Below are 26,398 nucleotides of genomic sequence, written 5' to 3'. Positions count from 1 at the left end.
AACCCGCAGCTCCGTGGCTAGAAGCTGTGAGTCCAGAGCTTCCCTTCTTCCCTGGTTCAGCTGTCCTCAGCACGGAGCTTAGGATGGTGTGTAATCAAAGCAACAAGCTCGGGGGACGCCTAGGTTTCAGCAGCTGTTTATGCAGCTTAAAATTCTTTCCACCAGTGCCTCCTGGTTCCCCTCGCTGCCGGCCTCACCCCAGCACCCGCTGCTTCGCCACTCACCCCCTCCTCTTCCTCCTTCCCTCGGGGTGCTTTTGCTGAGCCTATTTGCAACGCCTCCGACTGGTTTTCCTCCCAGTGTCTCCAGATTCATCTTCTCCATACTCTCACTACCTAACCCCCCTCATGTATTTCCCTACTAATTTCTCTTTGTAGGAGAAACGGGAGATAAAGGGGATGCTGGAAAAAAACATCAGCGCTCTTAGACCTTGGGGAGTTAATACAGAAGGAAAGGATTTGGGACTGAAGCTGAGAATTACTCAGGTGGATTAAAGCAAGTAAGTGCGCAGATGAGAGATAGGAAAGAGCTTGGGATGAAGGACTTAATGTTTCATTTTGATTATTCATTGGAATGACAACCTACGCTCTCCCCATGTTATTTCTTACCTTCTCTGTCCTTTGCCAGTCAAGCCTGCACATTCTTTGAAGCTGAAACTCTTTCAGCTTACAGATTGCTTTTTGAAGCTCACCAGTTTAAAACACAATGTAAACCCAAGCATTTTCTTTCTTCCCATCCCAACAATCAGCAAAAAAAAGATGAGTTTTGAAACAAATTGAATTTTATTCTTTGCAAATGTTTGCAAGCAACAAGATTTTTCTGAAAAGTTGTCTCAAAAGGCAGAGGAAGAGTTAAAGCAGAGAACGTGCTACCCTTTCCGCAGCTTTTACAAAGCAATGGAAGGGGAAAAAACAATGAGAGAAACAAAATGAATTGCAGCACATACAAAAATAGCATTATTAAAAAACAAATGGTAGAGTATTTGAACGTTTTAGACCCAGTGTGCGAGTGTCCTATGTGATTCTACCTATTCATCAAAACTAAACTAACATGTACGAAAACTTGCAATATTACAGGCTCCGATTGTATGACGTCTTGATGCTATTGCGGCGACAGCTTGAAAACGAGCAGTTCTATGCTACACGCACTCCAATCCAGCCGAGACCTGCTGCTGCGCAGGGCAGTCCCTCTTCGGTCCCTACAAGACGCCCGTTCGTTCCTCCTCCCTCCGTCAGACCTGACGCGGCTGTGGCTGCGCAGCCAGGACACCAACCCTGCGACTGCCCGCTGCCTACACCTCACGTCAGAAGGACAGAGATTATGGCGGGAGAGAAGAGGAAAAAAATACCCCTTTTGGCAGCAGCCAGCAAGTCAATCATCGGATTAATTAATGCAGGAAGCTACATGCCAACCAATGAAGGTAGTAAACACAGGAAATTATCGTAAAATGTGATTTCCTTTGTACTTAGCTCTCAAAAGCATATGATGTCCGTATTTGTCAGTAATAATTTTCCACAATCCCAATCCAGTAGTTTTCTCTCCAAAAAGGAGAAAAGAAGCACAGAAAATATTAACCAATGTATAGAACCATCCACAACTCCCCATCCACCCCAAAAGTCACATGCTGTACGTTTTGAGCGTTCTTACACACGTAGCGCTGTAACGGCCAGCTTCACCACGGCACGATTCATCACCTTCGCGGCAACCTGAATCACACTTGTTTTCAACCTGGAAAGCGTCATGGACTTTGAAATGGCAAACATTACACAGAAGGTTAGGCAGATGGAACAGCATCATCAACAATAAAATTAAATTAGTGCTAAATTTACTCCTGACTCATCTCACTTGATTCTATTAGTTTACATTTGACTATATATACACAATACCAAAAAAACGCCTATTTTGTATTCAAACATTGCCAACATAATGCTATTTTTAGTTGAGGCAATCCAAGACTCGGCCAAAAACCCGAAGACCTTGTGAAGTTCAGCGATAGCTGAGAAAACAATCATTTTGAAAGCCTCACTCACCATACCCTCAGTGAATGCTTCAATCGAATGGCAGCAGAAGGTACTTTAAAGCACCCCCAAACTTCTTGCCACAAACCAGCCCTACTGAGGGTAAGGGGAACAACAGATACTAGGTATCTTTGAGGGAAAAAATAAACCAAGCCTGCAGGTAAGGGGGGGTGTGTCTGTGTGCACGCACGTGCGTGTTGTGTGTACGTCTGTGTGTGTGCATGTGCAGGGCGTGAGGGGAAGCTAGGTATGATTTCAGTGGTTATCCAAGGACAGAGGTTTCACAGTCTCACTCTCAGACTAGTGCTTACCATTTCAGCCTTTTGAAAGCTCAGTATAGAAACATAATCAAAATACAGAATGTTTTCTTGAAGAAAATGAGCCATCATTCACCCTCTATTTGTTCAGAATTATATTCAAAGAAGTATTGCTTTTCACAGTTCACTGGCAAGTCAGAGCACTGCACACAAAATTAAATACGGTATTAAAGAGGGCTATGGAGAGAACAAAAGTTATCACAGAAGCACAGAGGTAGAAGGCTTCAAAGAACTAAACCTGAGTTACACAATCATTAGTTTCTACATACCTAGCATGATAAACTACCCTAAGAGCCTTTCAGCATCTAGCATCTTCTCACATCTGGCTGTATTTTCAGCTGCACTGTAGCAGGTACCACACTACCGTTTAAATCAGCTGTTTGTCTTGTAGAGAGGTCTGACTTGGCCTTTCACTGAAGTAATCTCTCCATGCTACATATGTTTGGTGTAGGGGCGTGACTGAGAACGAGCAAGTAGTGGCTGATGTCTTAAATCTTAAGTAGTTTTGTGTTATTCTATTTAACAAGACAAGTTCTCAAAGATTTACTGTGAAGAAATAAAGAGTGAATGATAAAGCTTCAAAAGAAAAACAAGTGTGTATGTACACAAACGTACTGAAGAAATCTGCAGTTTCCATCACCAAAGTGCATGCTGAGGGAAAAAAAAAAAAAAAAAAACAATAAATCAGCGGCAAAAGCTGCCCCATTTTGGCACCCAATTTCTGTAGCATACACAGCACTTCAGACAAAAAACCAAACAAACAAAAAAAAAAGCACTGCCTTTTAGTTCTATTTAGAAACTTTTGCTCTTTGTAAGGTAAGGGTGATAATGTGAAATTTTAGTTTATGATATGAAAGTTTAAAAAAAAAAATTAAAGAGATGTTGCCTTCCCCTTGTCAAAGTAAATACTACTGAAAAATCACCATAGTTATGCATTTTAGAGAGTACTTCACAGAACCCTGGACATGTATGCTGGTAAACTAATCTTCACAGAAATAATTTTGAAAAGTAAATGTAAGCACATTCAACAGTAAATGACAATGCAGTTTATGTTCTGGGACTGACCTGTATATTCTGTATAAATAGTTTAAAATTTCAGACTTCTAAAGTCAAATAGACTAACTAGATGGGACAACTTGTGAGGACCGAATACGTCACATGGGTTCCTTTCAAAGGGCACCCTGTACTGCGACTGTTCTAGCTGCAGGCAGCGCGGACTCTTGCTTTTGCCAGTTACAGCACTGCCACTGACATCACCAACACAGTATCAGTCACAAGAGGTACTTCGGCCTTGTACTCTCTTCGACGGTTATTCAGCGAATATCTGAGAAACAGCACAAGCATAAAATCTGAAGTATTCCACATAGTTAGAAACAGGGATTCTCAGCAAAAACACTTTTAAGTATATTATGGCAAATACTCCGCGGCAAGTAACTGGTATCTACCACCATACATATATTGCATAAATTATACTCTGTTTATTTGTAATTTTAGTTTCCCCCCACCTTCTTTCACTGCAAGTTGATAGCAGTAAACATTTTCTGAAGTTATACAAGGAAGGAGAAAGTTCAGTCTCCAGTCTGTCCAGATGGATCAGATAGATTTCTTGGCGTCTCATGCCACCTCCTCTCCTCAGCTGTCATTTTAAAGATTCAACCTTCAGTTCTCAGTGTGTCTGAAACAACAGTGACGTGGATGCACACCAAACCCAGATGTAGTGAGCCTGCTTGTTTGGTTGTTTTCTGTGTGTGGGTGTGGGTTCTTGGGTTTAAATTTAAGTAAGCATCAGAAGCAGAACTGAGCAGATGCATAGGAGACAGACTGCTGCCTGTTCATCTCCAAAGCAGGTTACTAGATTACAGGCAGAGTAACGGTGATCTATCGTGGCCCGAGTCGTCCTCTGTTTCTGGAATCCGAGGCAGGAGAGCAGACCGTGTCAATCCCCAGAATTTTTGAGGTGACATATCCTTTTTGGTAGCTGTGAACTTCCATCCCATATGGTTCCCACAGATTCTGCACTGGGCTATAGTCCAGGCATACCTACCAAAAACAAAACAAAAAGGTTGATGCTAACACGTAAGGAAAAGACATTTTAAAAATACTGGAACACAGCTCACTCATGAGGTAAGAAGGTAATACAAGTCTCTGTAAATACATTTTCACCAAATCATTCTTCTGCGTGTTCCTTTCTGTGCCAGAGGGTCAAAAATCATTCTTCTGCCCCTTTGGCTACCACGTCCTCTTCTAAAGCAGCATAAAATAATATGTTGCTGTATCTGTAGCCAGTCCAAGGTTCTTGACTAATGCACGTACACATTTACTCTTCCATTTTCTTGTGTTGATCATGGGGGCTTTTTTCTGGATTATCACATAGCACTGAGTAATGACTTGGAGGGTGTACGGCATATCTGTCACAAGACATGCATGCTTTAAGACTCCCTGAAGAAAACTTGTGGCTTATAATATCTGGAGTTAATTTTTCTCATCCTTATATGTTTTCTCAGCTCTTTTCTTCTATGAGTTTTGAAATATTCATGTTCTGCCTTTTAAAACTGTTAAAGAAAAGCCCTGCTGCTCTAGAAAGTGCAGTTCCCTGTTAACGTAGGAGCACTGCAAAAATCACTTTTATTTCCGTTAACTTACTCTGAAAACCATTTTATGACTCTTCTTTAAGGCACACAGCATTTCATCATACTGTTGAAATGTTGTGCTAATAAAATGCTTCAGTTGCTTTCTCTATTTGAAGGCTGATTTTTTTATTTATTTATTTTTTTTCTTCCCCTTCAGATCTGCAGGGTTTTTAGACGGGAGCTGGGCACCTTGATTCCCGAAGATTCTTTGAAAATCTAGCTTAAGATTATTTTTGTGAAACTAAAATTCAAATATAGTTTGACATTTCAGGTATTTTAAAGAGTTAAATATTCAAACTTTTGAATGAGCACCTGAAGAATGCTTATCTAGCCACAAAAATGAGATTTAAGCTACCAGAGAGGGGCGACATTTTGATGCAAGACCTGTCCTTATTAGGCAAACTTTTACATCTTGACAGTTAATTCTGCTACTGTTTTACAGAGCCAGACTAATTAAAAAAAAAAAAAAATCAAAAGGTCATCAGATTAATACAAATGGTAGCAATTTTTAAATTCATGTAACATTCAGGTTTTAGATCTAAAAAAAAGTATTTCAGTAGAATAACTGCATTTATACATTCTGTTTTTCATTTGCACTTTATTTGCCTTATGATCAGAGAAAGCTGCATGGAAACAACAATTACGATTTTAGTTGTAGCTTATACAAAACTATACACAAAGAAACTCCCAGACAATCAGTATCCTGTTTATAGCTCTCAGGTGCTAGACGATGTTTTAAAATCTTAAGACTTCCACATTTTTAAAAAATTAAAGAGAAGTTCTGAAAACATTCTACCTGAATTTTCCATTTTATTCTGTATTTTGAAAAAGTCTAAGTGTACCTTCCTATTTTTCATATGAGCGAAATGATGATGTGTTTCGAAAATTACATATTTACTATTCCACCGTCACAGGAATACATTTACAACCAAATTTCTGTCATTTACTAATAAAATTTCTTTTAACTGTTATTACCCAGGAAACCAGCTGTGCTCTGTCGATGGTCGTCCACTGAGATTCAAGTTGCAGGCTTTATATACAGTAAGGGTTTCATGGATGTACCCATGAGGATTCACGTATGCTGCCATGGGTCCACATAAGGATAAACTACAACAGACAATTAATAATTTTGTCAGAGTTCAAGGAAGAAACAAAAAACAAAGGCTGTCAAACGTAAACAGAGGAAAAACTGCCAGCCATGCTTAAAACTATTTTCCACAGCAAAAGACCACTTAAGGCTGTAGGAAAAGAAGTACCTTTAATTATATTATTAAAAGATGAAAGAAAATAGATACTAATGTAAAATATCATTGGTCAAATTTTCTTAGAATTGCAGAAATTTAAGTGTCCAGTGTTATTAATCCGACGCATTCCTCACTGACATAAGTTATTCCTGTTACCTCCTTATTAAGCCCCTACTTGAGAAAAGGTATTTAAGAAGATATTATCACGAGCAAGTATTAAAACATTCTTGTGTTCAGATGAACCTCACCCAGCAGTTTGCTAAAGGGCACAAGTTACTTAGAGGATAGCTGACAGGGTGCTATGGAAACTACCTCACTGAAGGCAGTTATTAATCTTCCCCTCAAAGACCTACAGCTCAGTATAAAAAAAAAAAAAAGTACATGATAGACTCATAATTTATTTGACTTGCTGCTTTTGAATAGCAACTTCCAATAAAACCAAGTAACATCTATATCGCCAGTTTTAAATCTAACTTTAAAAGTAAGCAAAAATGTTCATTCATTACACTGACTTCTCATCATTCTTCTGTTAAAGTACATCATATCGACACAGCACGAATCGTGGTTTCTGCAATCCATTATTTGATTAGAAGATAAGAAATGGCTTTTAATTGCCACAGCAGCTTCTTATCACACTGATAAAGGAAAACTGTGGGGAGTCTTGCTTTGTTAAACCAAGACGTCTTTTAACCTTCACATTATCATCGGTGATGAGCAGATATTAGTTATTCAAGATTAAAATACTGACAAGGCTGCCAGAAGCAGCAATTATTTGGAAAATGTATAGTCTTATCATGGTTGAACATGGAAGATACTGTACAGGTCAAATATATAATGGGAACATACTGCCTAGTGCAGTTATTAGGATTAAACCCTACATTCTTCAAATAAAAAAGGTATCACAATGCTTAATGACATAAATAGGCAATTTCCTCACATGACAACATCCTGGGAGCCTATCTATACTACCCAACTAGCGCATTTTAATCTGCTGTTGAAGCTTGTTGACACATAGAAGTTGGGATGAAGTGCTGAGAAATAAAATTTGGGATCTCATAAACTTTATTCAGAAATAATAGGACAAAAAATTCTATGTAACAGATTTATATTTCAAAACTCACCGCAGAGTGCGTAATTCTTCAGTGGCAAGGTGCTGGCCTAGGTGGCATAGCATGGCCTTTCATGCTAACCTCCATTACAATACACACGGTGATGTTCAGATCGACTAACTTTTTATTAAAGAAGCTCAAGTAACCTGAGCTAACAAAACAAAAAACCTTTTTTGTTTTATAAAGAAAATTCCCTATAAATATTTACTTGAAGTTTAATACACCTGTGGAAAACACAGCAGTTATAAGACATAACCTAGCTTAATCTGCTTTGCTGTGCCAATGTTTCTGATCAAGAACCTCCCAAAGATTAAGAGCAATAAACTCACCTGAATATTTCATTCTTGGTAGTTATTTCTGTATCTTGGCATTGCTTACAACAAAGAGATGTACACTTGAAAAGAAAAACAAAGAGGGTAATTTCATTCATTTCCAGATGCTTGTCAGCACAGTGGCAAATAATAAAAACATCTCTCCCCTTCCCTCAGAACAGACTTTGTACCAATTCTTTTATGGGCAGCAGTCACTTATGTTTTCCCTTTCTATCAAAGGATAAATTTTTTTCTATGCATTTTACTTATTTATGGAAAACATAATTGTTATCTAAAAGACAAAACAATTTTTATATACTCTTTTCCCCTCTTCCCCAAAAAAATCCACACACAGAAGAGGATCTGACTACACAAAGATAATAAATGAGTCAACCTTCTAAGATCTCTAAAAGATAATTTAGAAAAAAACCTTTGCTCTTCTAAAATACAACACAGAAAAGGTAGATGAGTACAAATGCAATCATTAAGTCTTTCTAAAATTTGAGAGTACTGTAGATCAATGGTTCTAATTTCCTCATGAAAAATATGTAAGATGTATTGATCTTTCTCTTGAAGATTATAACAGATTAATCTCTCTTCTACAATTTCTAGAAAGTAGAACAAAACAATTCATCACTGACACTGCCCAGAAAATAGGCATTTAAATCAGCTTAGTAGAACACTACCATTAATTTTCAGGAGGTGCGTTACTTCTACCTCTTTTTAAGGGTAATGCCTATGAAATTACCCAAATAGTGATCCACTGTATTTTGGAACAAAATGCTGTGCCTAGGATCGTCACTTGGACAAGTCCCTGTGTGAGTGTATATCCTTTTCAAACCTGCAGTAAATCACAGCTTGTGCTTCTGAGTCTTCCTGAGCTCTGACTCCTGCACTCCACTCGTGTGATACCACACAGGCTTACGTCAGTCTTTACTCTCTCCTCTACTCAGATGCTCTGGGCTTGTTGCTCCATTTCAACTTCCTCCTGAAGGTGACACTGGTTCTGCCCCACACTTTCAACACACTGTCTACCGATCTTGGAGACCGAGGGAGGAAAATTGCTCTACTATACAGATACTATTTATCATCCATCAGTTCACTTCCCTTCTTAAAGCTCACTTGGCCTTTCTCTCCAACCAGGGACCTTTAACACCTACTATCGCTCACTCTTTTAAATCGCCCTTACTCACAGATTATCATCTAATGTTCATATATCCCTCTCAGAATCCAGTTTATACAGCTACTTAATTCCATCCCTCCATTTCCAAACCTATCTAAGTACTACAATTAGCATTCTCAAGCAGAATTCACAGAGGTGTTATACCTGTGAGTGATGTACATTCCTTTAAAAATAAGCACTGAAACAGTTAACTGTCTTTAATAACAGGAAAAGCTATTAAAAGTACAATACAATTCACTGATATCAAAGACAAAAGAAAACGGATCAGGTTTTACAATCAGTTATATTACTGTAAATTACATTCTGAACAATGAAATGTGTTAAGTCCGTCCTTCTCAAGTAAATCAAAATATATGGTATGTTGCCAGAGCACCCCTTCTCATTAAAGAACTCTGGCTTAAAAAGAGTGGATTTGACCAAAATAAATGTTGCTAAAAAACCATAATGCACTTTACCATTCTCACACTAATATAGAACAGTTAAACATATTTACAGAATAAAATGTCACACGTTGATGAAGAAAACATCTTTTTGGTGTAGGCTAAAAATCAACTTTACCTTATATTTTATGAGGGTGACTTAAGTCCTCTTGTCTCTTTGGGATGTATAGAAAATATACAATGTACTGAACACAAACAGTTCTTATTAGTACCTGAATATCAGAATATTTTCAGAGTTTCTGACTCAGGAAAGACAAATGAAGTTTAATCTGATTACAGAGCCTCACGCAAAAACCTGTCCATTTTTGTCTCAGAATTTGGAAGAGATGTTTTCTGTCTCCTTTTCTCTGCATATTCCCTTTTAGATTTTTGGTGCATGAACTTTGGGAAGAGGAACAGTATTAAAATGATATTCTGGTTCTCTTTTCCCTAGAAACAAGCAGTACTTTTTAGGCAAACAGGCAAAATTTCCACTGCTCTATATCCAATAGACAACAATGACTGGGGTTATGTTATATTAATGTTTGAGACAGTACTTCAGTATCCCCAGCAAGCTTACAACCAGCACGGTGAGGGTCAATCAGGATGTATACAGCTATTCTTTGTGATATGAATGTATTAACAAAATATTAATTTGTCTCTCCATTCAAGAATCGAATAGTAAATATTCCAGCTACCACTATCAAACACATAAACAAGTTTACAGTTAAAACTTGTATATATACCAATGGCTCTTTACAGCATTTTCTCTTTGGAAAGCAATTTGAACTGCTGTTGGAGATGTTATTGCAAATGCTGTTCCTAAAAGAGTCAGATTCAACATAAGGTTGACTGATACTTAGTTGCATTATCAGTTATAATATATAATATTACTTATAGTAGATATTATTAAGAAAGTAGATATTATTATGAAGAAATGTACTATGTAAAAATAAAACTTTAATGTCCTACATTTAGAGCATTCCATGGCCATGGCAATGGAAAGAAGGGAAGACAAGTTTTTGAACATCTTAAAAAGGTGTTGCCTAACAAGTCAATCCATGTCTTTTGCAAAAATCCTTTCAGTCCAATACTTACATTTATACTCAGTAGCTCAATACTACAAAGATTTATCTTTTGTTACAAAATCCACAAGTTTTCATGGCACAATGCTACTTGATTGCGGTGTATTATACTGTCAATATGGGGTTATGATGTTCATAAGACTGTTATGAGCAACATTGGACTTCTAGCACCATCTCTTGGCTAAAAAAGTGCTGCGAGGTGTTGAAACATGATTTCTAACAAAAACAAATATTATATGTTTCTTGCTAGCTGCCAAACAAAGTCTAGTATTGACAGAGAGCATTTTCTTTCTTGAGCAAACTTTTAAAGGGGAAGGACGAAATAAAAGAACACCCAAATTCACTCTCTAGAAGTATTATTTGGAAATTTCATACATTTTTGTTATAGATTGTAACAGTCACTCCTATTTTTTTTTTGTGAGAACAATTTAATGACAAGAAACAATACTCACTTTGTTCATAATATCCAATTCACACCGGAGTCGCTGAACAGCACTACCTATTTTAAGCAACTGTATACGTAAAGCATCATCAATTGGCAGGCAAGCAGCAACTCTGTAAGAAAAATCTAGAAATGAGAAAGCACCAGGCCTGTTAGAATTTGAGAGAGAAATAAAACCTACTACTTCTACTCAGTTACAGATAGAGTGCTAAAACTTAGGTTTACAATAAACTTTTAGAGGTCATCTCGGTACATCCTTCTGCCCTAAGACTGGATCATGTACACATAAAACCTCTTCTAAAATACTTGTCTAATCCACACTTAAAGATCACCAGTGACAGAGACTGAACAATGCTGGTAAGGTAGTGTATTCTAAAACCAGAACAGACCCCTGGAGAACATTGTCTGATATAGCCTTCCACTTTGACAGTGAATTACTGAGTTTTCCAACCACCGGTTGTTATCTTTATGCTTGCACTTCCTCTATTTTTTTGCAAAGAGACAGACGTGCTTTTATAAGAGAAGGAAAAATTAAAGAAAAAACCAAACATACACCTCCTTCATAAATTACAACCAAGTTATACTACTCATGTTAGTACTATGAAAGTATTCTTCACTGTTATATTGTGAGAAGGAAAAAGACATACTCTGTATACACTCCCTTCTGGAGGTTTTTTCCCACATTTGAATGCAGACCAAAATTAGATCCAAAAATATTCAGTCAAGATGACAGACTTTGGGTTTTTTTTAAAAAAAGGTTTTAATATGATAGTAAATTCTCAGGCAGCAACTTCAATCAGGTATTAAAAGGCACAAACACAAAAGGTAGTGGACTTCACTACAGTCATTCTTTAATTTAGCTAACAAAAACCTTGCTGAGCTGGAAATCATCCCATTCCTCACAGCCTGTAAAAGAATTCAGAAGCTGAAAATTAAAGTCAGCAAACTATCAGTGTGCTGTGAATCATGAGAAAAGAAGTGCCAAAAAAATACTGGATTTTTTTGTTTGTTTTCAGATTATTTCATATGCTTTCCATATATGGTCCTCTAAGCAGCACTCTGGGCAAGTACTGTGAACCACTACTTCAGGTAAATCAGAAACGACAGTTCCATGTACATCAAAACTATTGAGCCCAGACCTGCATTTGGTGCTTAACTGACTTTAATTGAAGGCTGCAGTTTGAATTTCCCCCTTATTAGGCATTTGAGAGTCTATACAGGAAAGAATGTTCTTCCCCTTAGAAAGGCTTCAACTGAAATTTCCATCTTATTAGACACTAGAGACCTGCAGAGAGAAGAGACTTGTTCACTGGGGCGTAACCCCAGTGCCAGCTAAGGCACGAAATCTGATCCCAGCTTTTTTGTGATTAGGTTACTGGTGCTGGTTTCCCTCATGTCGGATAAGAGGTAATAAGAAGTAAGAACAAAGAGATTATACAAACTAACACTTAGACTTACATAATAGTAATTTTTAAAATCTAGTATGCTTTTGGCTCTTGTTTTCTTACAAAACATTTAGATCATATTCCTCCTGCCATGGAGCACAATAGAGTTCTATTTCTCTTACTGAACATGTTTCCGCATCGTTGGAGGATGTTTAAGTCTTTAAAAGCTCTATCATCCTTTTGTCAAAGTCAATCATCAAAATTTATTGGAAACTGGAAGTGAGGGATGGACTGCCAATAAAAGGTCATTATCTAAGTTTTGTTTTCTTAGGAAACTTAAAATTAAAAATTGAGTTCACAAGCTAAACAACATCATACCTATTGGGTTTGTTGGAAGAGATTCATCTTTAAGATTTTCATCCCATTCATGTAGCTGCCTCTTGACTCTTTCCATCAAGGTTTCCTTTTGTTAGAAGAAAAGTCTAATTTAAATACATAGGTATTTCTGTTTTCTTAGGAAAAAAAAAAAAAAAGGGAAGCAAAATGTAGAGTAAGCTATTTTCCCTAAGTGGACATTAGCTTTTAAGACAATAATTACAGACTCATTTTGTATCTACATATTTTAAACTAAGTGTAAAATAGGATGGGAAACAGGCCAAAATGAACCAATGGCCCATGGTGGTTATAACTCTCATTTGAGATAAGGAGACAACTGTTAAAATTCTAGAACTGTACAAACAAGATGACGGCTAGCCTCCTCCCTACTTCTGCCTCTCTTACACCAATTACTTTAGGCACTAATATACATCTATACATATGTATATAAAGAAATACGTACTTTTTAAAGAGTAAACCAACTCCAACAGGAAAGACAGACCTAAGACTATCCAGCACCCTGGTGGTTAGGACATTCGTCTGGAGCATGTGGGACAGAGGATCGAGTTTTTGCTCTGAGACAACACAGCAGGAACCTGAACCTCTGTTATCCACCCCAGACACGTGCTCTAGCACAAGGGAACAACTATACAGAGGGGGAAGCCCTTCCTGCTCTTTTCACAGTAAACTGAAAACTATACATGTTTTTAAAATGTAACTTATAAGCCAACAAAATTAAAGCTTTTACATTATCCAATAATTAGACATTAAAACATACAAAACTAATTGTAGATTATTTGCTAATACACAGCGTGAACTTACAGCATCATATAGAGAGTAGAGCCAGGGAGGCCAAGATGTCAAACTTGCACAGTGGAACTTCCTCTAAAACCAAAACCACAAATATTTATTCTTTAACATTAGCAGATTTTAGGGACAGTTCGTGTTCAAACAAATAAAACAGAGGAGACATAACCCTATTATTTAAAAATACAACAAATTATCACCATCAGGACCAGTACTTCAATGTGAAGCTTCCAAACCACTTCTCAAATGCATTGAGGGCTAAGACTTCTGTACAAGACAGACAATACATGGATTTTCTCAGAAAACCTGTCTCAGCATTAAAAGTATTTCTGACGTTTACTAATAAGAAATTATGCCTTTCAAAAGAGCATCTATCTGAAATTTAGACAGTTCCAAAAATTTAAGTACTATTAGATAGTGCATCTGTTCCTTAGTCTCTATCAATTGCTGCTACTTCAGCAACCACAGCAAACCACTATGTGAGGTGATTAAACTATTCATACCAATTTAGTCAAATGCAAAACAAAATGAAAGGAGATTAATGGGGCATAGCAGGTATTTTAAGCTGACATCTATAAATTCAAAGGATATATGATGGTATTTTTAAAATGAAAAACTAATCTGTTAAAAACATAACTAAAAATACCAACACGCAACTTAGGAGTTGCTTTCTCACAGCAGAACAATTACTGATTAAGAAAACTTGTGCAGTCTTGATGTTTAATCACATATTGCTATCCACTCTCATTCTGGTATCTATTTTTAAGGCAAATCACATTTTCAGAAATGCTTACTGAACATCAATGCTTGTGCCAGCCTACTGAAAAGCTATTAAACAGCTTTCTTATAACTATCCAAAGACAGTGAACAAAATATTGTACAATATCCATTCAAAAACATCCCATGAAGAAAAATTCAGACCCAAATGGAGCACTGAGCAAGAAACAAATGTGGAGGAGGAAAACAAAACAACAGGAAAAAAAAAAAAAAATCCCTGAAGGTCTCGTAACTATTTTTTATTGAAGGGTATTCCTTCAAAGTAAAAATTTTACTAATAGGAGTGGCCCATGCTACTGTATCATACTTCACTGTGAATATGACTAACATGTTCGCTTGACTATGTATGAAAATATCTATACAACAATACAGAGCAGATATGGAGGAACAAAATACAAGTGGCCACCAATACCACCTCTAAAAAAATCTTCAGCTTGTGCATATCCTGCAGACAAGAAACCCTAGATTATAAATGCATTCCTTAACCACCAAATTTCCAGCAGTGTAAGGTTATTTGCTTAGTTAACCAATTCTCTACAGTGACTTCAGAACACTTAAATTCATAGGTTTAGGTTAATAAAAATCTAAAAGCAGTATACTACATAACCACATTGCTTTCCAAAAGAGGATCTCAAACTGTACTGTAAATACTTAGAAATTAAATTTTAATTTTCCCTTTGAGGGCAACTACCCTTATTTTACAAATGAGAAATATCAGGCAATAGAGACTAAAATCCACAGCAAATAAATGGTACTTTGAAGAAAGAACTGAGGAACACCAAAACTCAAGTTGCTATTTTAATTAGCAAGTATATTTTCTGTAACAGTTGACACAGGGTCAGTGCTTGTATGGAGCAGAAACCGTTCTTAAAATGCAACTTCCATTTTCTGATGTTTCTCATTATATTAGTAAACATACAGAGGTACAGCCTGTCATACTGGAAACAGTCACAGTTCTACTGACATCAACAGAGCGACGCAGGTCAACAGGACAATGCCCCTACTCTGGATCTGCATCTCAGTCCGCAAAACATGTTCTTCTTACAGTGGGTGCGCTGCATTTCAGCTCTTGTCTGATAGAATCAGTCTGGGACTTCTGCCCCCCCCAAGCATAGTGTTTCTGGGCTTGTTAACTCATAGGTGAACTTGTTCAAGAACTCTGAGAATCAATAGCTCTTTGTTATGAATTTTTTTTGGTTGGTTGGTTGCGTTTTTTTGGGTACAGAGTTCAAAACCATTGAAGAAAAAACACAAATCCAAACCTTAACTGCATCTGACAATGAGGAGAGTTACTAGGGTTCTGTATTAATTTCTGGAGGTAGTTCCAAAGATCTCTACTGATACAGAAGACTTCAAGATATCTTTCCTTTTACATGCCACTGACCAAAACGGTGGGTTAAATAATAAATAAATAAATAAGCCACAATTCTCGTTTTTTCAAAAGTGTCAGGTTGCCCTGTTTCACCACATCCTCTCCTACTGACCTCAGTGCTAACTCTTGTCCCATTAACCTTACTGTGCATATTTGTCCACTGTTAATGATAGTTGGTCTTTGAAAAGCCTGCACTGTGCCTGAGAATGAGCTAGGTTTACACTTGCAAGGCTTTTGCTAGTATAACTATGCTAGTACGATACGCTAGCATGGTGCTTATTATGGGAAACATAATTTATTCCAGCAAAATTATCCTTTTGACAGTACATTTTATTTCACACTCCTGAAGGAAAATGCTGTATACTGGTAAAAGTGCACATTCACTTGTATAAAGGCATCTTTTAGCACCTTTTAAACAGCACAGCTGTCTCTAGCACAAATCACACCTTATTATTCTCCTGAGCAATGCAAAAGTTTGTAGCTTAGGCCTGGCATCAGCCACTTAGGACTCTTGAAAATTCTGCCCTACGATCTCAGTGTGAATTCCCTCCTGATTCCAAGTACTGTCACAGCTGCAGTGATGCAAAAATAGTGTAAACAAGCAAAGACAGAATTTGTGCCAGTGAAGCAAAAACAGGAAAGCAGAACCTAATTCCCTAATGGCAATACCAACATCTTGATAATTATTATTTCTCCTCTATTTTTTTTTTTTAAATCAGAGTCAAATAAAGAAAATTCTGGAAGCTCTCTAAAGAAGGGTAAAGTCGGCATACTTATTAAAAAAGCTCTAGGAAATAAAATTGATAAGACCGTGGAACTACTAATTTACCCACTTGGTGTGTAAAAGCACCGTCTTCCACTAATAACTACTATGTCAACGTATGTAGAATGCATGAAAAAAATTAGAGATTTCTATGACCCATTCTTATCCTGTCACTGTTAGTACCATAATAAAAATTTAAGAAAGTTTCTAAATTCAGTTTAAAAAAAAAAGGGGGGGGGGGGGGGGAATAAAGGGCATTACATATTAACTATGCCAGAAGGTAAATCTGTTGAACAAATACTAATAAATCAAAAAACAGACTTAGAAATACATGTGCAATTGGTCGGAATAAACAGATTGTACAGAAATATTGTGACTGACAAAGATAATGACTAAGCACAAAAGTCAGCAAGAACTTTAGATACGTGTTATACAAAAACTTACAAGATGAAAGTGCAACATAAAGCATGCTCAAAACTATGAAGTACAGCCTAGTTGTTAGCCAACAATCATCTGGGTGGGATATTTGACTGAGTTAAAAAAACTTGAGTCTGTCATTCTAACAGACCCACATTTTCTGTAAACAAGTAACTGCAGGTACAGAAGTTAAAACCTGCATCAGTTAAAGGATTAAAGCAAAATCAGCAAATGGAATTGTGATTCCAAACAACTAAGACATCACAGGTCTTCTGTTTCATCACTGAAATTTGGGAGTCACCTCTAAACCACTCTACTCTTTAAAAACCTCTTCTATCCAAATCAAACAGTCACAGAAAAAGTTACAAAAGCCTCCTTACTTTCAAAACCAAACCATTATGACAAGTACAAAGTAAAAGCACTGGCACTGTCAACACTGATTGCCAGTATTTTTATTGTCAAAGCAACATCAGTAAAAGTTAACATGCTTCTTTGACCTGCCGACAAATTAAATCCTATAAAAACTTACTGTTTTTTCCACTAGCACTTCATCACCTACAAGCTTTACCAACCAGAACTCTCTGAGGTGTTTGATTATGTAAAAAAATAGTAATTGTAATATTACATGATTATGTAATAATATTAATCTAATAATACTGTAATTAAAATCAAAGAGAACTCGTAATACAAAACGTGTATTTCCCCACTGTTGATGGCTGACAATCAATCACACAGTATGTGACAAAAGCAGGAGGCTGGCATCTAGCATCCCAGCTGTGCATCCTCCTCTAAAGAGGAACAGATGGAATTTTATACTCATTTTCAAAATACCATCAAAAATTAAAAAAAAAAAAACAAAACACCAAAAACCAAAGCCACAGCTAGCTTCTAACCTTTTGATATTTCTGCCACCACTGATGTATAGCTCGGTCCTGCCATGCTGTAGGTTTTGAAGAAGGAAATACATGGCATCGGCTGAGAGACTGCAGCTGTACTGCTGACATTGTTGAAGGCAGCACTCGCTCAGGAAGGATTTGTACTTTAGCCTGCTGGATTCTGATAAAAGAAAAAAAAAAAAAAGATGAGACATACACACATATACAAAACTTTAAAAAAAATGGGGTTTACTGCTTATAAAAACATAGACTTGTGTAATAGATTAATCACTACATAATACTATAGAATTTAAGCAGCAATTCATTTCATGAGACTTTTCAAGTCGTACTAATGTAAATCAAATTACCTTAGAGAACATACAGCATATCTGTAGCAAACCAAACGCATACTATTCTAGAACACAGATTATCTCACGCCCTTGGCTAAATTATTAAAGCCACTGTGCTGACTGGACTTTGGTATACCTAAATTAGAGACAGAAGCAATCTCTATTTTTCCTTTTCCTTTAAAAGCCAGAATCAGCAGTCTTCCAAATATTTTTTGCACTGGCATACAGAACTCTTCAAAGATCACTGCTTTAACTTTTTCAGCAAAAGTTTCTTTGCTGGTTTTTTTTCCCCCCTCTCAGAGTTAGCTACCTTTTCCATGGGATACAACAGGCTGTCTTTGTATTTTAGAGCACTAGATATCTGTTGGGATTGTGGTGGACAGAATTAAAGACAGATTGGCAGTGGCAACACAGCAGAATATTCTACCATCTCAGCATTGTATTTTTAGATTTTTGTCTCCTCAAGTTACTTCTGGTATAAACTAGTAGTCAGCTATTATATATCAAACCCTTAGAAACGATGTTTAGCTGAAATGCAGCTTGCTATCTTCAAACCACAAAAGCTTACGTGCTTAGCTAGAGTTCAAAATCAGCAGAAATAGGATATAGACTCTGATCATCTTTTAATATCCTAGCATCAACCAGGTAACCTATTCCGCAAAGGCTTCAGCAACAGTTATGTCGCTACTAAGAATGCTGTCTAGCAGGAAGGACTTTACATTTTAAAAGTATTATGGATCAGAAATCCTGAAATATCGGGATGCATGTCATTACAAACTTCCAATTTTACTTACAGGGACAACACTGAACTCTGTTAACTTACTATAAATTATAAAATGATGTTTTGCCATAAGCACTTAGTAATCAAACACCAAGAACTATGGATATTTTCTTCTTGCTAAGAAGCTCGGTATTTTTCTCTCTTTATCAAAAAGGATTTTAGACTGGTAATGCTTGTTTCTTTTGTTAGTTGCCTTGAATACATGAAAAATACAAACATGATCTTAATGAGAATGCTTTATTTGTACAGATGGAACATTGCATTCTGCTTCTGTCACATCACTCGCCCAACCCACAAAATGCGCAGTATTTGAAAGTAGAGCAACTCTATATAGTTAAAGTCATTCCAACAAATCTAGAGCTTGCCGTGATGAGAAAAGTCAATCTCACCTCCTTTATTTCATACATTTAAAAATTTGTATTTATGAATGAAACCTGTGAACGTGCTGTGTAAAAGTGAGCTCTGCTGGTCAGTAGATATAAAATCATCACTATAAAATGCTTTAACAGCACAACAAAAAGTCACTGTACATCTTAACTGCTTCTGGATACTGAATTCTCAGTAACAATACTGTTGTTACTGTAGTCATCTAAGCACCGCCATCTTGTGTTCAAGCAATGGTTTTTCTAAGCTGTAAAATTTGGAATATGTTATTTGTAACCAAATGTTAGATAGTGAGAAATAGCAAGTAGCACACATATTCTTCATTTCTTCAGCTGCAGGTCATAAAAGCATATGAAAATGCTGAGCTCAGACTGTTCCCAGGCCTCTTTCTAAAGCAATGCCACTACGCTGAACAATAGCAGGATACAGATGATTAGCTTTAGATTTACAGATTTCGAGTAAGATGTTATAGGCCTTGCAGAAAAGATTACAAAAACCTCAAGCAGTTGTGCTAAGAATCACCACGTGCTCACAGGATCAACATCTGGAGCCTGTATCTCTGGACAGTGACGTTGACAGAGGCTCATGATGTCATGCATGGTGCAGAGCATGATGCCAAGAAGAACTTGAAAATGACAGAAGAATCGGCATATTCTCAACTAAATGTTAAGGGTCTTAGTCACTTTTATAAATGGACAAAGGTATTAATTACATAATATGATAAAACTGGCTAGAAGAGGAGCCTCTAAATATCACAGGTATCACACTGGAATACGGAAAAGAACAGGACTAGAACATAGAAGAGAATACTCCTATCAAAGCTGATTTGAGTGTGTTTGACAAGCACATGAAAAGAATTGTCACGCAATAACAGGAGAAGTAAGACATTTCTACCAGTGAAGTATCAGTGAATGGTCAGATAGGAAGAGGTAAGACTTGCTGAAGGTAAGGATGTACTAAACTGTGACAATGGTTAAAATAAACAAGATACAGTATTTGAGAAACTGAAAATGATGGGCTGCTTGTAGTTAGCAAAAATCAAGAACCTCTTTTCATGTTCAAATATTTATCCACAAATCTCAGTGTGCTTTTATGTTTTACGAAGGAAAAAATGAACAAGAGAAGCGACTTGTTTCTCTATTATTATTATCAGACTCCAGTCCCCCCCTTTCATGGGAAGCTTCTCATGAAAACCACCACCCCTCTGGGCAGTTACTGTCCTCTCCATATCTGAATCATGCAGCTGAATCCTTCTGCGTGCTGCTGAGGCTCAGTAGTTAAAGATCACTCAAAGTACAAAAATAGACAAGCATATTGTTATTAGCTGTAGTGTCAGACCCTTGCCTGCAGCCCTCCAGAGCTGCAATTGCACACAGAGTTATGAAGTGGAACACATCCAATGCAGACCATCTCTAGACAGGTGTCCTTTCAGAAAATGAAAGTTACAATTTTTCAAAGGAATGGAATCTGGTCGCTATTTAGGGAGGCTTTCCACAAGACAACAGAAGGCACACACTTGATACTGTAAACTCATTTCACATGTGGTTTGAAACAGGGATGTGAGAGATTTTGAAGTAAAGCTTTAGAACTTACAATGCAGGCAAATCAACATCTTTTTCCCGACTTAATTTTCAGAAACAAAGTCAATCCGACAGATGTTTTCTCACACACATCAAATCAAACTACAGGCAGATATTCTTTAGAGAATTTTATAGCAAAGTTGTTAACAACTAAAACATGAGTCTTAGAACAGGAAATGTCGTAAGTTCTTAGTAACCAGAGAAGCTACTGATTAAGCATTCAATTAATATCTATAGTAATTAGTCAACTGTGTGACTGAAAGGGCAGATGCACCTGCAGTAAAATGTAAATGTTTTGGTGAAACAAGATTTGCAGTATGTAGAATGAAATACATAATTTTCTTACCCATCTGACTGGGTTCTTATTTCAAGCACCTTGAACCTCTGTCTTCCTATTGCTTTCACTTTGACCGTTTCAATTCCATATTCCTGCTCTTCTCTGTAGGCATATATTTCTGCTGTTGTTCCAAAATGTGCTTCCCTTTCACGTATGTTACTAAAAGTAACAGAATTAAAAAGGTTACCTACCCTCCAAACAGCACTGTTCATTCAGATTTCACGAGTTAGTCTACCTGCACTGACTGTACACGATTAGTCTTATTAAAAAAGTAAATTTGGTAAAATACCTTCAACTAAAAGCAGTCATTATTCTTCCATTTTAAAAGCAACTTCTAATGTTTTGTTTGGTTGAGGGTTTTTGCCAGTTGACTTGGTTTTATTTTAGGGTCTAGAGGTGAAATTCTGGCAACACAGGTATCACCAATGTATCTGCATTGGAAATACAGATACTGAAAGTACCAAAATTCTTTAGATTGACTTTATAAAAATAACTGTTCCCACCTCCTACATAATTAAACCATAGTAAATTGGGGCGGAAGAGGAAGGAACATTCCCAACTTCTTTTGGCACAGATTAGCCTGTATCTTTTCCAACTTTTCTATCACCTCCTGTCTCTCAACTCTATTGTGAAACACTTGTCTGTGCTTGCTAATTTATACACAAAGCAAGCAAATACACTTTAACAACAATACAGTTCTCAAAACAAGAATCTGATTTCAGATCAAGGCTTATTCTTTAAGCAAGATGGAGCAGTGCATTCAAACAGTTACTGAGATCAAGAGGATGCTCAAACAAGGAAAGCAGATCAACACTTACTGTTTCTCTATACTAACATGTGATACCGTCAAGTAGCTACCCAGTATGACATGAAAACCTTTTCATTACGTATTGGAAGACGATTTTTGTCCAACAATTTCAAACCACAGCTTATGTTATTCACCACAGAACTGATGCAACCATCTGCTTTTGATTTAGTATCCAAAGAAATTGTGCTAAAAATGCATGCTGTATACCATCAGTAAACCCACTCGTGTATTTTACCTGTATGCAAGAACAGCAAACGTTCTGTCTTTCTGAATTAAATTCCGCACCATGCTAACCTCTTGAGGGTGAAAAAGCTGAAGAGGTAACGTCTGTCCAGGAATCAACATCACCATAACGTGGGGCAACACTGGAATCACCTGACAGCTGTCATCATCATGCACTGTTCTTCCATGAAACTCTTCCATATCAGAACCTAAATACTGAAAAAAATAAGTAAGGAAATGACAGTAGTATAAGAGGTTTCGGTGATTTACAAGGATAAAATAAAATTAGGTCTTCGGCTTAAGGATATTACAATAGAATTACACAAAAACAATCAAAACCTCTTCAAGATGTATTTAATGGATGATATATAAAGAACATACCACATGTGATGTTGGCAAACTGGTATCAAAATTAATGATGTTTGGCTTTTCAGCTTCTTTAGTATCTTGATCTTCAACTTCCATTTCATTGTCTTCCTCTTCCTCACTCTCTGCTAATAAGCACATACAGAATATTGTGTAGAAATCAATCAACAAAGACTAAGATACTGAGAAAAAGCAGAGAATCACAGAAATGCATTCAATATTCCCAGGCTACAGCCTTTCACAGGGAAGCAAGTTTTGTATTTGTAAACTTGTGAAAAATAATTTTCTTGCTGTTATAGCAAAATCACCGTTCTATAGAAAGGGTCAAAAGCTGGTAATTTATTTTTGAAAGGCTAAAGAACTACTTTTCTTGGAAGAAAACAATAAACAAAGTCTGTCAGTTCAGATTTTCACTACAGTAGTACTTCCTTATCTCAATTCTAAATGTCTTCTGTCTGTACACCAGGTTGCCAGATAACTTAATTTCTTGTAGGATGCTGAATACAGCATTTGAAGTAGTACAAACCTGAACAATACAACTGCACACATAAAGCAAGCGAGTTAAAAGTAATCTGAAGCTCTACATTCATGCAAAGACTCTTACTGGTATTTTAGACAATTTCACCGCTGTCAGCCTCTCCTGTGTGTATACCAAACACACACACAAACCCCAGCACGCGCACAAACTCAGCAAAGGCAACTACTAAGGAAGCAAATAATATGACCCTGCAAAGGATTTCAGGTACAAAATAGTATTTAAAAATTACTACTTTCTTCCCATTTCTCAGTTCCAGGTGTCAATCCTAAAATTACTTTCAGGCAAGAGGACAGTTAAATTAACAGTATGTTTTATTTTTGAAACATAAACAGTGCATTTATCTGTATAAAATCTGTATAGATATTTTAAAATAAATTTTAAAAAATAGTGAAGATAAAAAAATATACCTATCTCTAAAATGTTGGTTTCACTGACTGTTCTGTGCATTACCATACAATGTACGCCTGCAAATACTCACCCAAAACAAATGCAATGTAATTATCATACGTTTGTAACTGTCTTACTTGATCCTATTCCTTTTAACACAAACAGTATTTATAAACCATGCTATATCTAAAATAGATGTTATCATAAACTTTGCAAACCAATCTGCAGGATTCTTACACCAGTATCTGCTGGGTAATGGATAATCCCAATGGTGCTGAAAAACATCATTCAGATCTTGAAAGCTATTACATTACCAGATAGGCAGAAAAATATCTTTACAATAGTCTATCTAGTTGCCTGACTTTGCAATTAGTATCTTCTTAAGAAATAATCCAGAGTTGAAAATTTAAAAGGTGGAGTGATTATCTTCTCTGAAAGGTACTGTAGGCAAATCTTACAAAAGAAAGATGCTGCAAAAGGAAGGAGTCTTCCTTCGAAATGGGAGCACCACCACCCTCTTCCACTGAGATCTTGCTATTTCTGAGAGTGGGAGGACAAGAGAACAATGAAGAAGATGTTATAAGCTGGTTTTGGAGAACCTTTTCTTTCCCTCTTTGGCCTTCAGACGCATTTGTTAAATGTATTCTTTACAAAATGTTTAGTCAATGGTCTTCTTTCTGCTTCACCTCACTTTTTTTTTTTTTTTTTTAAATATTGCATAGTTTACAGAACCTTCTCTGTAGGAGCCACAGCACTGCACGCTGATGTTATGGATCCATCCTATGCTGTATTTATCTCAACAAGAAATGATCCAGCAAGACAAGAAAGGAGGTTACAGACTCTCTTTGGTGTTTTACCTAATTACAAAGCTTAAAGCAGTAAGACATCATCTTCCTAATTACTCTAAAAAAAAAAATATTCCATTTCTATATGAAATTTCTCTTCCATTATATTCAGTTAGGAACCCTAACCATAAATGACTGTAAAATGTTTAAGACATACAAAACGGCCAGCATTTTGCTTAGCTTGATGGAGGGAAAGAGTAGGAAGTTTTTGTTTGGTTCTGGGGCAGCAGTGCAGGGTGCGGGAGGGAAGCTGACTTCATCAAAAATTATATTCTGGTTTGCATGCACTCTCATCAAGTTGCATCAATCATTAGCAGTTTTAATAGCCTTTTAGAGAGAGGCCGTTTCACTTGTTTTTCTGAACACAAAAGGAATTAACAGCAGTTGATTAGAAAGAACTGTGCCCTGCAAACTTTTGCTCGTTCTTGCCAAAAAACGCACACTAGCTGCTGTGTGGTGGCAGCGAGGAACGATGACTCATTTTACTGCAGCAGCACCATGTGAATGTCAAAAAAACCACCACCGTCTTCACTCTCCTCCTCGATCACACTACAGGAACAGCAGACGGAAGGCAAAAGAAACTGCATCTTTTACACCCTTAACTATACATTTTTTTTTGTTGATTTTTTTTATTTCAAGATTAGTGAGACCTCCAGTACACAGAGACAAGGGAAAGGCAAGTGCCAAAGGCACCCTGCATGACAAGGCTCACATTTCCTTCGTGGCAGGTTAGGCATTCCCAGATGCTCATCCTGGCCCACTAACACTACCAAATCTGCTCTCAACGCCTTTGTGCAGAAATGAGGAAATATGAACCTCATTTAAAAAAAACAGGAGCAGTGTAGGAAAAATTAAAGCTATATTTCCTAAAATATTCAGGAAATATTTTCATATTATTTTAAATATACAGACATAAAATGCCCATAGAATTTCCAGCTATAGGGAATTACATTGGTTACTGGCAGGACTTACTGCTACATTCTCCTCTGCATGCTTATTCTGAAAGAATGTTTTTTTCCAGTTTAGCACGAGCTGCTTCCAAAACCTTATCATCTCCTGTCGGTTTGGAGGCACTATACGCTAAATTAGAAAAACGCACGTTATTATGCAATAGGTATCGCCATGAGGCATCACGCTGGTGTACGCGGATAGACAAGCCAGGCTGTTCTACAAACTCCAGCATAAATACTGCAGAAGCCTGGACGGTGTGTGGAATCCAACGCTGCCCTCAAGTCCTGTGCACTGCACCTCTTGCTTCCCTGCTTACTAACGGCATCAGAGAGCATTTAAATTGAGTGGAGACTTTCTAAGCCAACAAACGTTTCCCTCAGACTTTGTTTGCTTTCACAGAGGTCCAAATTTACAGAGAAGAGTGTCTGCGTTTGCCCACTTTGGTGGAAACTTCACAGCGTGTTTCGCCCGATCAGTCGCCCAACGCCTGAACACCCACTGACCGAGTACCTCTTCTTCCACCGCAGAATTATGGGCTCGGTCGCTGCGGGCTGTAAGCCACCAACGTGCCAACCACCAGAGTTAGTGGCGGCAGGAAGGCTGCACCTCCATTAGCCAGCCTTTGCGCTGCACCGCCTACCACCCACCGAAAGGCCACTCCGGTAACGCCGCCCGGAGCTCCCCTTCTTCCCACACAGCCCCGCAACCTCCTCCTTGGCCCCACTCCGCCGTCCCTCACCCTCTCCTCAGGCCGGCGGCAGGGAGTCCCCGCTCCCCACATCGCCTCCCGCCCCCTCCCAAGCAAACCCCCCCCCCCCCCCCCCGGCCCAGCGCCTCACGCCCACCCCAGCCCAGCGCCTCCTCCCCGGCTCGGCCCGGAGCTCCGCCGGCTCCCCCCGCACTCCCAGCCGGCCGCGGCCATTACCGGGCACCAGCTGTAGGTGGTTCCCCATGTTGTTATGGGGCTCACCACCTCCTTCCTCGGCGGCCATCGCTGTTTACCCGGAGAGGAGCTTGGGAAACCGCCGGCGCGGGGGGAGGAGGCGGGAGGAGGAGCCCGAGCCGCCGCCGCCGGCGGAGCGAGCCCGGGAGTCGCGGCCCGGCGGCCTCTAGCGGCGCTTCTCGGGGAGCGTCGGGGCTGCTGGCGGGTCAGGGCCCCGTCCGCCGGCTCTCGGGGCTCCGTACCATCCCGCCCCGGCTCCCAGCGCGTTTATTTTATACAGCAGGCCGTGAGAAAGGCTTCGCGGAGCGCCGGCGGGAGGGACGGGCGCGGGGGCATGGGGCTGTCCCTCAGCGCCGCGCTGAGGGGAGGGCGGCCGC

At 38.1% G+C, this 26,398-nt stretch overlaps 1 protein-coding gene across 3 annotated transcripts; it reads right to left on the bottom strand.

The window, feature by feature from the left end:
- Positions 1–766: 766 nt before the first annotated feature.
- Positions 767–26,070, bottom strand: CRBN (cereblon). Of its 3 annotated transcripts, XR_007767244.1 has the most exons (12): positions 26,004–26,070; positions 22,373–22,485; positions 22,005–22,207; positions 20,971–21,120; positions 17,548–17,710; positions 13,341–13,403; positions 12,522–12,606; positions 10,769–10,884; positions 7,648–7,712; positions 5,941–6,072; positions 3,841–4,375; positions 767–3,659 (listed from the first exon to the last, which is right to left on the bottom strand). XR_007767244.1 is itself a non-coding variant. In XM_050904765.1 (11 exons), the coding sequence occupies exons 1-11, from the start codon at positions 26,068–26,070 to the stop codon at positions 4,192–4,194; spliced, it is 1,341 nt and encodes a 446-aa protein (XP_050760722.1). In that variant the 3' UTR covers positions 767–4,191. The 3 variants fall into 3 exon arrangements, 2 of the variants coding, with proteins under 2 accessions (XP_050760722.1, XP_050760723.1); XM_050904765.1 differs by having other exon boundaries at positions 767–4,375; XM_050904766.1 differs by having other exon boundaries at positions 767–4,375; positions 22,373–22,482; positions 26,004–26,040.
- Between the last annotated feature and the right edge of the window lie 328 nt (positions 26,071–26,398).

The sequence above is a fragment of the Gymnogyps californianus genome, chromosome 13, assembly GCF_018139145.2.
Source record: "Gymnogyps californianus isolate 813 chromosome 13, ASM1813914v2, whole genome shotgun sequence".
NCBI lineage: Eukaryota > Metazoa > Chordata > Aves > Accipitriformes > Cathartidae > Gymnogyps > Gymnogyps californianus.
Note: the sequence above shows the minus strand (reverse complement) of the source record. Positions and strands in the feature narration are given on the sequence as shown.

Bases quoted from the DNA above. Each gene is read 5' to 3' on its own strand.
- CRBN (XM_050904765.1), bottom strand. From the start codon at position 26,070: ATGGCCGCCGAGGAAGGAGGTGGTGAGCCCCATAACAACATGGGGAAC. The intron at 22,486-26,003 runs GTAATGGCCGCG...TGTGCTTATTAG, and splicing joins CCACCTACAGCTGGTGCCCG to CAGAGAGTGAGGAAGAGGAA. The intron at 13,404-17,547 runs GTTAGAAGCTAG...TTTTGGTTTTAG, and splicing joins GGTGGCAGAAATATCAAAAG to AGGAAGTTCCACTGTGCAAG.